Raw genomic sequence first — 14,270 nt, 5'->3', positions numbered from 1 at the left:
TTTTTTTTCTTTCAACTCTGACCTTAATTCTGGGTATTTCCTGGTTTTACAATACTTAGCTTGGGGATATTTACAACGTACCTTTCATATATTTTGTCCTCAATAACCGAATGTATTCTTAACCTTAATTCCCTCTTAACGTTGCAAAACAGAAACAATGTACCTTTATTAAATTGACAAACTCATGCGCAGACAACAAGCGAGCAGCCCAGAGAGCGTGCCACCTTGCAGTTTTCCCAAATGATTTGCAAATACAAAGTGCGTTGATTCTTTAATAACTGTTTATTTTCACTTTTATTGCCCAGTTCAGGGATACACTCTGGCTACTCAATGCTGTGGTAAAGCAGCACAACGATAAACACAGCCGTGTTGAGATGCACGTTCCACCGGAGCATTGCTGAGCAGCGGGTTTGCCCCTTCCCTCTCCTGCCAATCCCCGTCCTCCTCCCACCCTCTCTCCCCACTTCGGCCTCCACCTTCCTCATGTGCACCCAACCTCATCGCCACCTGCCTCCTCCTCCTCCCTGCCTTCAAGCCCACCTTATTCCTCCATGCACCTACACAAGTGCCTGGGCGTTCCTACCATGTGGTAGATGGGGTACGCCAGGTATCTTCCAAAAAAATAACTACTTAAAATCAGCAACAACTTGCAGGCCATTTCTCGTTAACTCATCGCTCATCTTCAACCAAAGGCTGTCACACCAAATCGTGAAAGTCATCCATTTTTAGCAACCACCTGCTTGGTTTGAGGTCTTCTCCCCAAAAGGGCCAACGCTCCCCTACTACAGGGCTTGGGGACAGCGAAACCAAGCCCGTAGCGGGCAGACGGGAGGCAGAACACGTAATTGCACGAAAAAGATGTCAGAGAAATGCCCAGCAACTGCAAACTTGCCGACTACTGCCCCAAACAGGCAGCTGCCACAGAACTGTTGCTGCTGATGCAGGAATTTCAATTATAAGCAATTAAAAAAAAAAAAAAATAAAGGAAGAAACTGGCTTGACCACAGATGCCAAGTTTCATAAGAAATACATTCTTTAAAGCTACCTCCTAATGAAGAAAATCAATTCACTTGTAGGTCTTTAGACAAAATCTCTTTATAAACAGAGTGCTTGAATTTTATGGAAGATCTTTTCATCTGTAACAAAAAAGCTGAATTCCTACTTAGAATGGCAACCTCCTGTTGTTAGCTGCAGCAGATCCCTTTCTAAATGTATGAATGCACTTCATTTTACTAGTTAAACCTTTAAGTCCTTTACTCCTTAGTGTCATATTATTACTTGTTCTTTTATGACCTATAAAATATTACTGTTCTAGAAATGCTAAATCCCACATCTACCCACAGTGAACATTTACTCTCTATCTTCACTACTTTCGTAAAAAAAAGGAGATGTTTCTCTGAGACTTCCTTCTTCAACACCACCACGTCTACAACGTATTTCCTACAAAGTTAATCAGTATAAAATCTAGATCAGATCCATAGCAACTATAAAAAATATATATAACAACTATGTCAGGACAAAGGTTTTTTTTCATCAGTGCCAAACCTGCCTCTGACACACGCGCACCGCTCCCGCTGGCATCAGGGGGAGAGCCACGCGTGTACCCCGGACAGGACCTGCGCCCCTAGGCCTATGCTGGGCTTCTGACACCCTGTGACACCCAGGACGGGTACCAATAATTAGCCCGTGGACCACGGTTATGATAAGATCCTGAACGGCCTCAGTGGCAGATGAGCCACGTTCCTTTTCACTGCCACTACTCCTGTGTTTGTGTTATTACATGGCCCGAGTTCAAACCAGTGACTCCCACAACACACAGATCTAACTAAACGTTTCCAACAATGCCCCAAAGAACCCCAACGTTCACTTAGTCTGTATTTTTAACAACACAGGGCCTCCGTTATTATAAATTTCAAAACAAAACCAAAGAATTCCACATAATATTTATACTTTCAAAAGTACAATATTAATACAGGTCGGTCAGTTAGAAATAACAGCAGTTTGTTAGGTCTACAAGATTTAACGTAAAACCGGTTTACAAATGCTGAAAAGCAGTAGTGGTCCAATAGTCACCATTACACATGAATTTCTCTCTTCCAGAAAATAATAAAAAAAAAGAAGTCCCAATTCAAATTTACCAGTATCAATGAAATATTAATAAAACACCCCCAAACATGCCACAGTCACTATTCACAAATAAAGTTAAAATGAAATATACAAAAATTCACTTAATACTGTTAAATAACAATAAACTACAAGATTTCCTGAACAGAAATGGTAGGACCCCTGAATGTTTTACAGTGAATGTCAGGAAAAATTAAGTTACCTATGACTATTTTCATGATATACCAGCCAAAGATTTACATGACCATTTCAAAATATACCAATAAAGATTTACAGTCTCTTTAAGATGCACTAAACAAATAAGTTCATAAAGGTGAACACAAATGCTTAAAAATACTGTAACCATCACCAAGGGTGTACTTATGATACTCACTGAGATGCATAAGCATAGTAGTAACATGTTTACTATCTCTGGTAAACAGATAACATCTAAGATCTCAAAAACTCTCTAAGTTCCCATTGTAAAAGCTCTGTAGCATAGTGAGTTCTTATCAAGTACAAACTTGCCTCTTTCCAGTTGATTTCAAGTGAATAATGCACAAATGGGAGAGCAACAAGGTGGGAAAAGTGTGACATTATTCCCATGTTCTTGTAATTAGTCGTCCTGTTCCTCTGTAATGAAAAGATTCTAAATTTCAAAAGTAAGCCAGGGTCCAACGTATACAAATCATCTTTTTACTATTTGCATTTCTAAGTTAAAAACGAAGGTAGAAAAGTCATTGCTTCTGCAAGTCATTGCTACTGCAGGCCCCGTGTGCACAACAATGTGCAAATATCTTATGCTGGAGTAAGCCTGACAAAACTAATCATCCAGTCTCCATGCTCTAGTTTATCAATAACTAACGTAGGATCTGAGAGCAAATAATAGTTACTGTTCACTTGTTTGAATCAACTTTCACACCGTGTGCTTTTCAAAAACATAGTAGGCATTATAATTTTTCAACTATTTCAACACATACTTCCAATGTTAAATAAGGAATTAAGTGCCATGAACTTAGAGCATTAAAGATGGTTCACCTATAGCCAAGCAAAGCTATGTTTACATTCCAGGAAACACTGCAGTTTAAGAAATACAAAAAAACCCCGCAGCAGTAGAACATTTTATGAAGAGAAACAGATGCATTCACATATTATAAAGCCATTGCAACTTCTTCAGGCATGGAACTGTTGTGTTAACTATACAGACAGTAGTTATTTAGCAGCAATGATTCCGCAATAAATAATGCACTGTGTTTCTCAGTCCTGCACAAAAATTGCAGCTACAGTTACATCAACAGCTGTAACCTACTGGCTCTAGTGGCAGAGGAGACCTTAAAACCAACTGTACAAAAAATTGTCACACTGTGACAACAAATATAAAAACATAATCTGCAGGTTGGAAATAAAAAGACTCCACTGTGAAGAGGACAGTGTAGACAAACTGCGATTCCAAGTCCACCAACAGAGAGCACTGCCTTCAGATCCCAGTCCTTGGTTGACAGGCTTGGGCTCCGCTCTGCATCGCCCACTTTAAAAAAGCATGCTCTGCCTTCTGTTCTTCCCATGTCCTACAACAGAACACGGACCATGGTAAGAAACCGAAGCGTTCGCACATGGTATTTGGTTATCACCGACATCACCTGCCTATTTCGAGAGAATACCCCTTCTTTGTATTTAAACCAGTATCAGCATCTTTCTTTAACAGAACCACAGAATGATATGGGTTTGGAAGGGACCTCTGGAGACCACCTAGTCCAACCCCGCTGCCAGAGCAGGGTAACGTAGAGCAGGTTGCACAGGAACGTGTCCAGGCGGGTTTTGAATGCCTCCAGAGATGGAGACTCCACCACCTCCCTGGGCAGCCTGTTCCAGGTTTAAACTGCATTTGTTCCAGGTTTGTTTTTTTTTTTTAATACTTTGCCACCATTCAACACCCACACCGCGATGGTTTGAAACTCCACACCTTTCTCATCTTAACAGCTCCTCTGCCCACCCCTGGTAAAACTCACCTCCTTCTGTGCATTTAGCTTTTACATCTCTACAGGAATCTGAGCAAATCATTCCTGATATCTGGTTGAGCACATTCACACGGACCAATTTAATAAAGTATTTTTCAGTGTCTCTAGCACAGCATTCTGTTACAGATAGGAGAAAATCTTAAGCTTTCCATACCTGTCTCTGGGTAAGTGGAATTTCGAAAGCCAGGGTCTTTTTGCAGCTGAATCTCTTTTAGACTGAATATTGAAACACCTGGAACATAACAAAGAAATTAATTCACATCCAAACATAATGGTGCTTTATTGAGCAATGTTCTACTTAATTATACAGTTTAGCTAAAAATATGTTTCCTATTCCCAAATATTTAAGTCAATACATACCAGACTTCTTTAATAGATTAGATTAGAGAGTTTTTCCTTAAGCAATGTACTTAGCTTTAATGTACCAGCTTAGCAATATTCTGCTACTCTACTACTCCTCTTACTTTCAGGCAAAGTGTGTATTCTTGTTCCAAGACTTCTGAAGTATGCGTGTTTCATGGCCTCTTCTGCAGAAATTCTCTTCTTCGATTCATACTATTAACATAAAAGGAAACAAAGTGTGTTGCTTTTCATTAAAAAACTCCTTGCATCAAGTGATTTCATCAAAGGGAGAAATAAGATTTCAGCTTGCTTAGCATTTTCCACCAATTCACTAAGACAAATATGTTTTCATTCCTTTTATTTCACACATGAAAGTCTAACATATGTTACCTAAATAGGGATTATCAACACGTAACTACTGTAAATGGATGCAAGTCAAAAATATACTTAATCTTTATTTTTTAGATCTAACAATGATTAGATGACAGACTTCTGTCTACATTATGTTCTGATATTGAATTGCAATGAAATGCTATTACTTGAGTTTTCTAATTTGATGGACTATGCTGCAGCTTTTTGCATAAAATGGAACTTCAGACAACACGGTTTTCAATCTGTGCTCAAACATCTCCTGCCTGGCATATGTGGACATTTGGACAACAATGCAGACATTTAAAAAGCTGTGAACAAATAAGAACAAAGTCCAAAGTAGAACTGTGAGTCCTGTTCTGACACAGCATGTAAACAGATGAAGACCTGATGTAGAATTTAAATCACAGGCTGCAAAGCAGAGTAACTGCACTCCACCTTACGGACTAAGAATTTTTAACACCGTGAAGTCACAGTACTTCTGCATCTACTCAAAGACTTAAGAGTTGGCCTTCCATCTTGCTTCTGGCTCATTTTTAATACAGATCAAAAGATTAAACCCCCACACCACTTCATCTTTTGAATACAGTTTGCAAGATCAAAGAGTAAATATTACACCTTAACTTACTACTAGAGAAGCAGTTACTAAGTTCATTGTTACAGAAATTTAATTTTTGTATTTAAAAGTTCTGTTTTAATACCATATTTCACAAGAGATTTAGTTTTTTTCAGGGAATTGCTAACATAGAATCAGTTCTAGTTTTACAAAAAGTAATAAGAGAAGAAATCAATTCTGGCAAAACAAACAAACTAATTAAACATCAGGTTTTAAATTGTTACAGTACATAGGCTTCCCAAAACTGTCATTTTTCCCAAAGCTGTCATCCACTACAGACTCAGCTGCATATTTCACTTTGAGATAGATCTAACAAATACTATAGCTTCTAATACATTTTGTAAATAATACATTAAAAATCTAAACTTGCATTTTTATAAAGCCACAAAACACATCTTACTTGAAGGAACTTCGCTATCAATTCAATTCCTTCCGTGTCTAGCCTAAAAATAAAAATATTTTAAAATATTAAAGACAGTTAATAAATGATATTTACAAAAGCAAAACTGCAAAGGAAGTGGGTTAGATGATATCAAACTTGAAAATTAAGTTTAAACATGGGAATACTTTCACCTAAACAACTTTTCTGGATGTTAACATGTATACATACAAGTACCAATATTCCAGAAGGCTGCTATTTGAAAAACACTGCGGATAGACAAAACCTGAACTTTGGATTGTGATTTACTAGGTTGACCTGGATCTTTTTGGTTTTTTTTTAAAGCCTAACTCTACTCATTTACTAGAAGGAGACAACGTTAGATCATCTTCTTCAGAGTCGATAAAAAATGTGGTAGCCTTTGTTATAAAGTTTATTTCTAATAACTATGCAGATCCTTTGAATTCCTCCTGAATGATTTCCAGAGACTGCTGAAGGAAAGCTTGCCATTTTAAGAATGGGCCTATTAAATAACAGAAGAGAATTTGGGTTATTTAGGAAATGTTGTGTCAATACTGCTACTATGCAGTTAATTAACTGTAGTTTATAGTTCATTATGAAGCTGTGGTACCTTGAATGATATTAGACAAAGTAATCACATAGTACCAGGATTATGCTTTGCATTTCTATCTGCCCACAATAACACAACTTCTCTGTAGTTCTCCTGCATTCAGTAGCAGACTGTACTTGGAAAAATGTTCTCATTTACAAATATGCAAAGCCACAGGGACACATATTTTCTATTAATAAAACACAAAAGTACCTTGGTGCATGGTTGATGAGGGGTTGTGGTTTATATTTAGGAAAGTTGTAGTTTCTAAATTCATCACTGGAAGAAATGCCTGGCCATGTTTCTTGACATGGGGTTCCTGCATTTAAAAAAAGCAACAAATTCAAGTTTAAAAAAGTGTAAAGAAACAACTTTGACATAAATAAGCATTTAATCCTGTAATTTAAACAGGAAAGAAAGAAAAAATACAACCAGTCAATGTGTAAATTCAGCTGTGCACTCAGCTCAACCATTCTTCATCAAGAGTACACTCATTCACCTTAATTACAATGCAATATAAAATCTCATTGTTTATAGATAAAGATCTACAGAAAAAGATCGAGGGGACAAAGCGTTCAGAAGAACACACACATAGCATTAATATTACTGCTAAAGTATCCATTTACCCAGAAGTCTGAAAATTAAGTGCAGTTCATCTTCAACAGTCGAACCAGGAAAAAGAGGCCTTCCTGATGCCATTTCAAAAAATATGCATCCAACACCCCTTTATAAAAACAGAGAAAAAGATCAATCAGAAAGAATTGAACAATTTAAGTTTTCAGCTGTTAAAGACTTCTGTGACTTCTCTTCAATGAAAGATGAAATTAGTAAATTAGTTGTTAGCCCCTTGCTGCTACTAAAAATATTGTTTTGAAAGATACGCAGCAACAAAAGAACTGTCAAAGACTAAACAAAACCTATGTCAAATCTATACTATATCCTTTTCCTTCAGATGTCAAGTTTATAAATTGTATTAAAGTTCATAGTAAAATACCACATTATCATGCCATTAGGAGAATGCGTTTGGTCTTTTTCTGTTATGCTGTTGACCTAATGCCTGTTTATTCAGCAATAAAAGAGCGCTTCGGCATTTTCCCAGATAAATACTAGCATCTTCCCTGTCTGCCAATTCTTTCTCTAAAAATCCAACTCAGTTGTAGCCTTCAAAAATTCAAAGGATTAGTATTTGAATGCTACTATATAATAATAAAGAGTTGACATTTTTTCAACTTGACTGAGAAACAAAATTTTAAATTAGTCAAAGCCATACAAACCACATGTCAATTTGAGTTGAATACTCTGAAGATCCGAGGAGAACATCAGGTGGTCTGTACCATAACGTGACAACTTCATTGGAATAGGTCTTTGTAGGAACAGATTTTGCTCTAGCCAATCCTTGATAAAAAGGGAAATAGAGAGTCATGTGCAGCTTGCTGAAATCTTTTTTTTTTTTTGCATGAAACTGACAAAGAATTTTTAAGAGCTAAATCAACCTTATTATACTTGCTAAATACCTTTCCTTAGTGTTCATTAAAAAGCCCTAATAAATACATTTCTACGACTTGTGATTTGCCTCAGTATTACAGCAATCTCACAATCAGCATTTTGAAGTATAGAAGGCAGGTAAACATATCAAAACCTGGACTAATGCTATACATTTAATAAAAACAACAAAGTATTAGCTCAATATGACACCTCCCACCTGTGAAAACCCTTCTGAATTATTTCCATTTGAGAACTACACTGCAAGAGGCAGAAGGCAACAAATGAATAATGAAAGGGTGGAAACAGACCAAATTACCGTGGGATAAGCAGGGGTTTTCCACCCTAACACTGCCAGTTTATCAGTAATATCTTCAATAAAATGTAGGTCTATCATGTTAGATGCAATCTTCTGAGCAACTTCCACTCACGCACAAGGGGAAAAAACCAGTGGTAGCACAACTTTCAAAGGACCTTCCTGATACAGACAATAGCAGGAAACCATGAGTGTCCCAGTCCCCTAGCAATGCCAAAGAACTTGGTGTATCAGTGATGGAATAGCACCTGAAAATGTAGTATGTGTACAGACTCCTCCTCTCTCCCATCACAGTTACTCCGCTTTGGAGTGACTCTGGAGCGTGAGGAAAAGCAACGAGCTCCTCCTTAAGGATTTGACTAAGTGCCAATTTCAAAGGAAGCTGTAAGACTACTTTCAAACCTCAAGTCAAGCGACTACCTATACATATATTATTTTAATTACTAATATCCTGTAAAAGGCTGACTTTCATTTTCCGTCTGAGAACACACGAATTCACTACAGACCCGATGTTCTCATCTTTCCTTATACAGGAAAGATGCCGCTCTTTTGCTGAGAGAAGAAAATATTTATTACAGAATAATTTCAGGCCATACCAAAGTCTGCCAGCTTCAGTTCTCCTTTCTCATTAATTAGTAGATTTTGCGGCTTCAGATCTCGATGTAATACCTTTCTTCTATGACAGTATGCCAAACCACGAAGAATCTGGTATAAAAATAGCTACAAAAGAGAACATTTATATAAATTAGACAAAAAAGGTTAATCTCCAGATTACACAACTATAACAGCCTATTTAAGCACTGTAGAGTTGAATCTCTGTATTTTAATTAGGACAAAAATACTGCTCAAAAAGCAAGTTACTTTTCCATATGAACATCACCATTGTTTACAGATTTCAAATCCCTGTATGCTAATGCACTGCTTTAACACAACACTTTACAACAAAGATTTTAAAAGCAATTTCTTCTGCTTAACTGAAGAGAACCACAAGGCTATTTATTTTTAAGTAAGCATTTACCAATGCTCTTTCCCATACTAATGTCTTTAAAGGTAATTGCCTCTGACTTATACTCAACTCCCCTTCTCTCATGGAATCCCTTCTGAAAACGCAGCTCAGCATCCTTTCTATCCAATCGTGTAAAACTCTGTAAAGAACATTTTGGCATGCTATTGGAAAAATACACTTGGATTCACAAGCTCATGAAACATGCAGAGATGGGGAAATTCGTAAAACAGCCCAACTGCGCTGGCATTTATATTCATCCTCCTCACCTTGACACATACAGGTTTATTTTAGTTCTTTGGAACAGCAAGCAACTTCAGTCATGCATATTAATGCTGCACATATATAGACATAAAAGTAGTAAGGGATGAAGATAGGTTTAGCAGAAGGCAGCCAAGCAAGTTTACTGTATCACTGAATTAAAAACTACTATTTTGCAGTTTCTGTATGTATGAACGGTCTGATCTTGAACATGGGACTTTCTGGGTAGCCATTGATGGCATTTACTACACAGCATTTCTCAACCAGTGTAGGCAACCAAATGTACAATGAAAAAATACAGAGCATTACAGAAAGCAACGTTTACCAATGTGACAAATTCAGGATGTAACGGGACTTTTGAGGAGAAACACTAGAATGTTTTGATATGACCATTTTCTAACGCATCAGTTTATTTTTGGACCAGGTGACATCACCAAATTCTTTTTTGTAAACTGGACAAATACACAGCAGGTGTAGTTACATCCATCTGTTCTCAGTCTGCTTACGTGGGATTTATCTGTTCTAGAAAAAAGGAATTAGGATTGATTTCTCTCTTTCTCTCTCTCTCTCTCTCTTTCCTCCTTCCGTTTCTTTTTTGAAGAACAGAACGAGAAGCAACAAGTTTAGTTCCCTCTACTCATATCCATACTGCTTCAGGGGTAGTCAGTCCCAAGTGACATTAACAGGCCTGCTGTGGAAATCTATAGCCACCTCTCGTGTACACTGGGACTGCAAGGATTAGTCAAGGCGACAAAGCAGATTATTCTACAGAATTTGTGGATCTTCACCCCAGTTGGCAGGGATCCTTTTGGAAATGCACAAGATGACATGTATTAGCTCAAAATTTTGTTTAAAACAGTAATACCTGCAGAGATCACACACATCTTTGTATTATGCATCTTCATTTTGTTAAAACTCAAAAATCCTAAAATTAGCTGAGGAAGGCAAGGGCAGTGATGACAGTGAGGTCTCTAAAATGTCAGTAATGACTCAAACCCCCACAGTAATTGTAAGGTAAGCACCTCCAGTGACCACAGCTAAGCAGCTGTTCTGGTTTCCCTGTGCCAGAGGTACTGACTGTCTAAATCCGCTCTTAGGGCACAGCTTAAACCACAGGCAAACAAGGCAAAACAGTTCCTCTGCTTAGCTCAGATTATCACAAGTAGATTCCGCTCGTTCTCTAGCTGCACTTATTACAGGAGTCAGCTTCCCACTTACAGCTTTTCTTAATTTTTTTTAAGCTTAAAGCCCTACTTATTAACTCATAGTTAATTAAAAACACAAGAGTAATTATGTTTTTTGTTGTCTCTCTGAAGTAGATACAAATTAAAGAATTTCCCTTTGCAGACACTCAAAGGAAGCAACAGAGTAGGTTAAGGGCAAATGTCTCTCCCTAGAGATACTTAGTATTATGTGACAACAAAATAAATAAATACATAAAAAAGAGCTATCTAAACAGTAACCAATATCTAGACTGAATCCCATATGCAATTCAACTAAGAACAGATTTCTGAATATGCAACTAAGCCAACACCAAGGATGACAACTCTACTAGAACACACACAAAGTCCACCACTTCACAGTATTTAGTACATTGTGTTATCAACCACATTTGTGCCATGTGCTACTGTGCAGGAATTAAAACTGATTTTCCTACCATACGTGCACACTCACGGTTTTGTTCTTCAGGATCACAGCCTAAAGTTAATTTTTTTTCAAGAGGCATGGAAGAGTTCTCAAACAGATCTATCACACAAGTAACATCCCTTATATGAATTATAAATGGCTTAATGAAGAGTTTTTGAAGGCACAGGCTGCAACGCAGCAAAGTGATAAGGTAACCCAACCTCCCTGGACAACCTCACTCATTTGAAGAGTCCTCTGTTTGGAATCCTGTTTATAAAGCCGCAAGTATTAAAGAACATAAAGAATTATTACAGTTTTTCAAATCAAAACCTGCATCTTATAAGAGAGGTAACACTTGAAGCTGAGTCAGTTTCAGCAAGCCAGATTGGAAACTGAATCCCTTGACCTGGCTACAGGCACAGTTAAAAGGAACAGGCAATTAAATGTTAAAAAAAATAATTTCCATTTTATTACTAATGGAAAGATGAGTATCACTCATTCTTAAATATGTATTATTAATTTCTTACTTGTGTGGTAGGCAGTGGCATCCAAACCCACATTCATGATTGAGGCTACATTTTCTTCAATGTGCGTACATAAATTTTGAGGATTCACCAAACTACAGACTTAACTTAATAAATGAGTATAAACTAATGGAAGGACAAGAGGAGGTCAAAAGAGTTATGAATGTATTATTTGGTAGGAAATTTTAATTTAAATATATAACTTCAAAGAGCACTAAAGCATATAAAGTTATATTATCATCTGTTTTCAGTGCTTTAAACACTTAAAAGCCATCAAAAACAAAAAGACAGACTCCATCTGATGTCAAACATAGACAAGCCAGGCCCAAAGGTCAAAAAGGAAGTTTCTTAATATATATATATATTTTAAATAAAAAGCCCTAAACCAGACAGCTACTGATTTTATTATGTTCTCTGAAATTCTTAAAACAGGGAAAGCTGGAAGACAGTTACTGTCACTAAAAACACTCACCTTTACATTGTGCATACTCATGATGTTCCCACAGTCATCCATGTACTGCTTCAGATCCTTGTCCTGTCAAAACACCATCAGCATTGTTTAGTAAAATTGTGGACAACAGATTACATGAATATAATTTATTGTTAGAACTGAAATAATCCATCAGAAAATTGAGTTTTCTGTAAAAGGTGTTCAACAATAAAAAACCCCAAAAGCCTGAACATGCAAAAAACCCTGGCTTTCCAGAGGACATAAATATCCGTGTTTTCCAGCAAGCTGCATCACCTCAGGCAACATTATTTGTTATTGCCTTCTCCTCTATCTTGTCTGTGCTACAGTCTTTTATGAAATTACTATATTCTCCAGTTACATTGGAAGTAAAGAGTTTTTCTTCATCCCTCTTATTATGCTTATATATTTTAGTATATGTATATGAAAAGAGTGTTAGCCAAAGCTTCAGTGAGAAAGCAATCTACAATGGAAGAGGTGAGCAAGTGAGACACATAATGACAGACATTTGCTTGAAAAGATTGTTACAAAAAGATGGAATGTGTTGCTTACTTTGAAGCATACTTTTTTTCCTTAGCTAACTTGTGAGAGTTGTGTCATAACCAAAAAATACATTTGAATATACTTGAATAATAGTGTGATTATCTTTTTTTACAGTTAACCATTTTTGGTACAAGTACACAGCTTGCTCAGGTAGTTCACTACTAACTACTACTAAAGAAATTCTGAAAGGATCAAAACAGTATTTACTAATTTACAGCAATTTAATAACTTTTCTTACTTTCAGCTGAATGGTTCTAGATGCAGGAGAAACTATAATAGTCCCAGTATTTTTAAAAAGAGTATAGAGTTTTATTATTATACTTAGAAACAAGAAATTGAATGTAAAGCTCGCTAGTTGTTTAATCACTTACCAGATATTCAAAAACAAGAGTCAAAGACTTGTCTGTGTGCACAATATCGTGTAATGTAACAATATTTGCATGCTTCAGATCTTTTAATAATGATACTGTAAAAGAGAATTGAAAGTATAAAATAAGTAAGTGCAAAATATGAGCAGTAAATGCATTTCTAGCAAGTTCATATGTATAAGCTTTTTTTTTTTTAAATTAAAAAGCTATTTGTAAGAAGATAATACTCATATAGATTAAGTTAATAAGAAAAGTATTTAATCAAAACACCAAACAGACATTTGAGTAACAAACTGTAAGTATTTCCTAAATTATACATTTCAGGCAGTAGGAGCCATTTGGTAAAAGGTATCCTGAATCCCCGAGAGTTACTAAGAGTAGTCTAATTCGGTGTAAAATCAGCCATTTATTACACTGCATTTGAGAACACAACCACCCCCCATAAAGTAAATAAATTTGAAACACAAACTCTTTAACACTTCTAGACTAAAATATTCCTCATCAAAACTGATACCATTTCCATTAATCTCCCATGTAGCCTATGAATTTCCAAGTACCAACAGTCCTTTGATCAAAAAGAAATCCAGTAGTATCTGAAATTCTAAGAAGTAAAAAAAAAAAGTTATCACCTTCTCTTATGGCCGTGCATGGTGCTCCCTCCTCATGTTCCAGGCGGATTTCTTTCAGAGCTACCAGGTTCTCTGTCAGTTTACTTCTCCCCTTATAAACTGTCGCGTAAGTACCCTACACAATGGAAAAAGAAGGAAACTCTTACAAGTTGTTCCTTCATTGAAAGATCAGTTAAAAAAGAAAATATAAACTTCTGCCTGAGGTTCTAACAGGTTTCGTTTTGGATATGCACAGTTTTTACACTGTCTTCTTTTGATACCTGTGAAACTACACAACTATTTAGTAAGCACAGGCCTGAACACAGAGAGGACACAGGAGATGTGTGTGCTTAACAGCTCTGAAAACTACATGGAAAGCTCTAACACCAGATCGCTATCGAAGAAGTCAGATCAGCTAGCGTTAGGTTCACTAAGTTCACTGCTGGGATCATTTACCCTCTTGAAAGTCTCTATCTCATTAAAACTAGCTCAGGTATCTCTACACTACACTGCAGTTATGTTTCCAAAGGCTGCAGACATACTCTTCTATTACTTTAAATATATTAATCCTTTCGATAGCTTCTTGTCCTTGTTACATATTTTACATGAGATATTTTTTTTGGGGGGGGGGGG

At 36.7% G+C, this 14,270-nt stretch overlaps 1 protein-coding gene across 3 annotated transcripts in view; it reads right to left on the bottom strand.

Annotated features, from left to right (window-relative positions):
• Positions 1-263: 263 nt before the first annotated feature.
• Positions 264-14,270, bottom strand: part of CDK17 (cyclin-dependent kinase 17) — a 56,779-nt gene continuing 42,772 nt past the window's right edge. For all 3 annotated transcript variants that reach the window (XM_014963787.1, XM_014963788.1, XM_014963789.1), the window contains 11 exons: positions 13,659-13,773; positions 13,033-13,127; positions 12,122-12,184; positions 8,832-8,955; positions 7,712-7,832; positions 7,064-7,161; positions 6,651-6,756; positions 5,849-5,891; positions 4,586-4,676; positions 4,276-4,353; positions 264-3,671 (listed from right to left, as the gene is read on the bottom strand). In XM_014963787.1, coding sequence (XP_014819273.1) covers positions 3,634-3,671; positions 4,276-4,353; positions 4,586-4,676; positions 5,849-5,891; positions 6,651-6,756; positions 7,064-7,161; positions 7,712-7,832; positions 8,832-8,955; positions 12,122-12,184; positions 13,033-13,127; positions 13,659-13,773 — 972 coding nt within the window. In that variant the 3' untranslated portion in view covers positions 264-3,633. The remainder of the gene's footprint in view (positions 3,672-4,275; positions 4,354-4,585; positions 4,677-5,848; positions 5,892-6,650; positions 6,757-7,063; positions 7,162-7,711; positions 7,833-8,831; positions 8,956-12,121; positions 12,185-13,032; positions 13,128-13,658; positions 13,774-14,270) is intronic.

This window comes from Calidris pugnax, unplaced genomic scaffold, assembly GCF_001431845.1.
Source record: "Calidris pugnax isolate Ruff unplaced genomic scaffold, ASM143184v1 scaffold44, whole genome shotgun sequence".
In the NCBI taxonomy this organism is placed as follows: domain Eukaryota; kingdom Metazoa; phylum Chordata; class Aves; order Charadriiformes; family Scolopacidae; genus Calidris; species Calidris pugnax.
The sequence above is the reverse complement of the archived record's forward strand: the minus strand, read 5'-3'. Positions and strand labels throughout refer to the sequence as shown.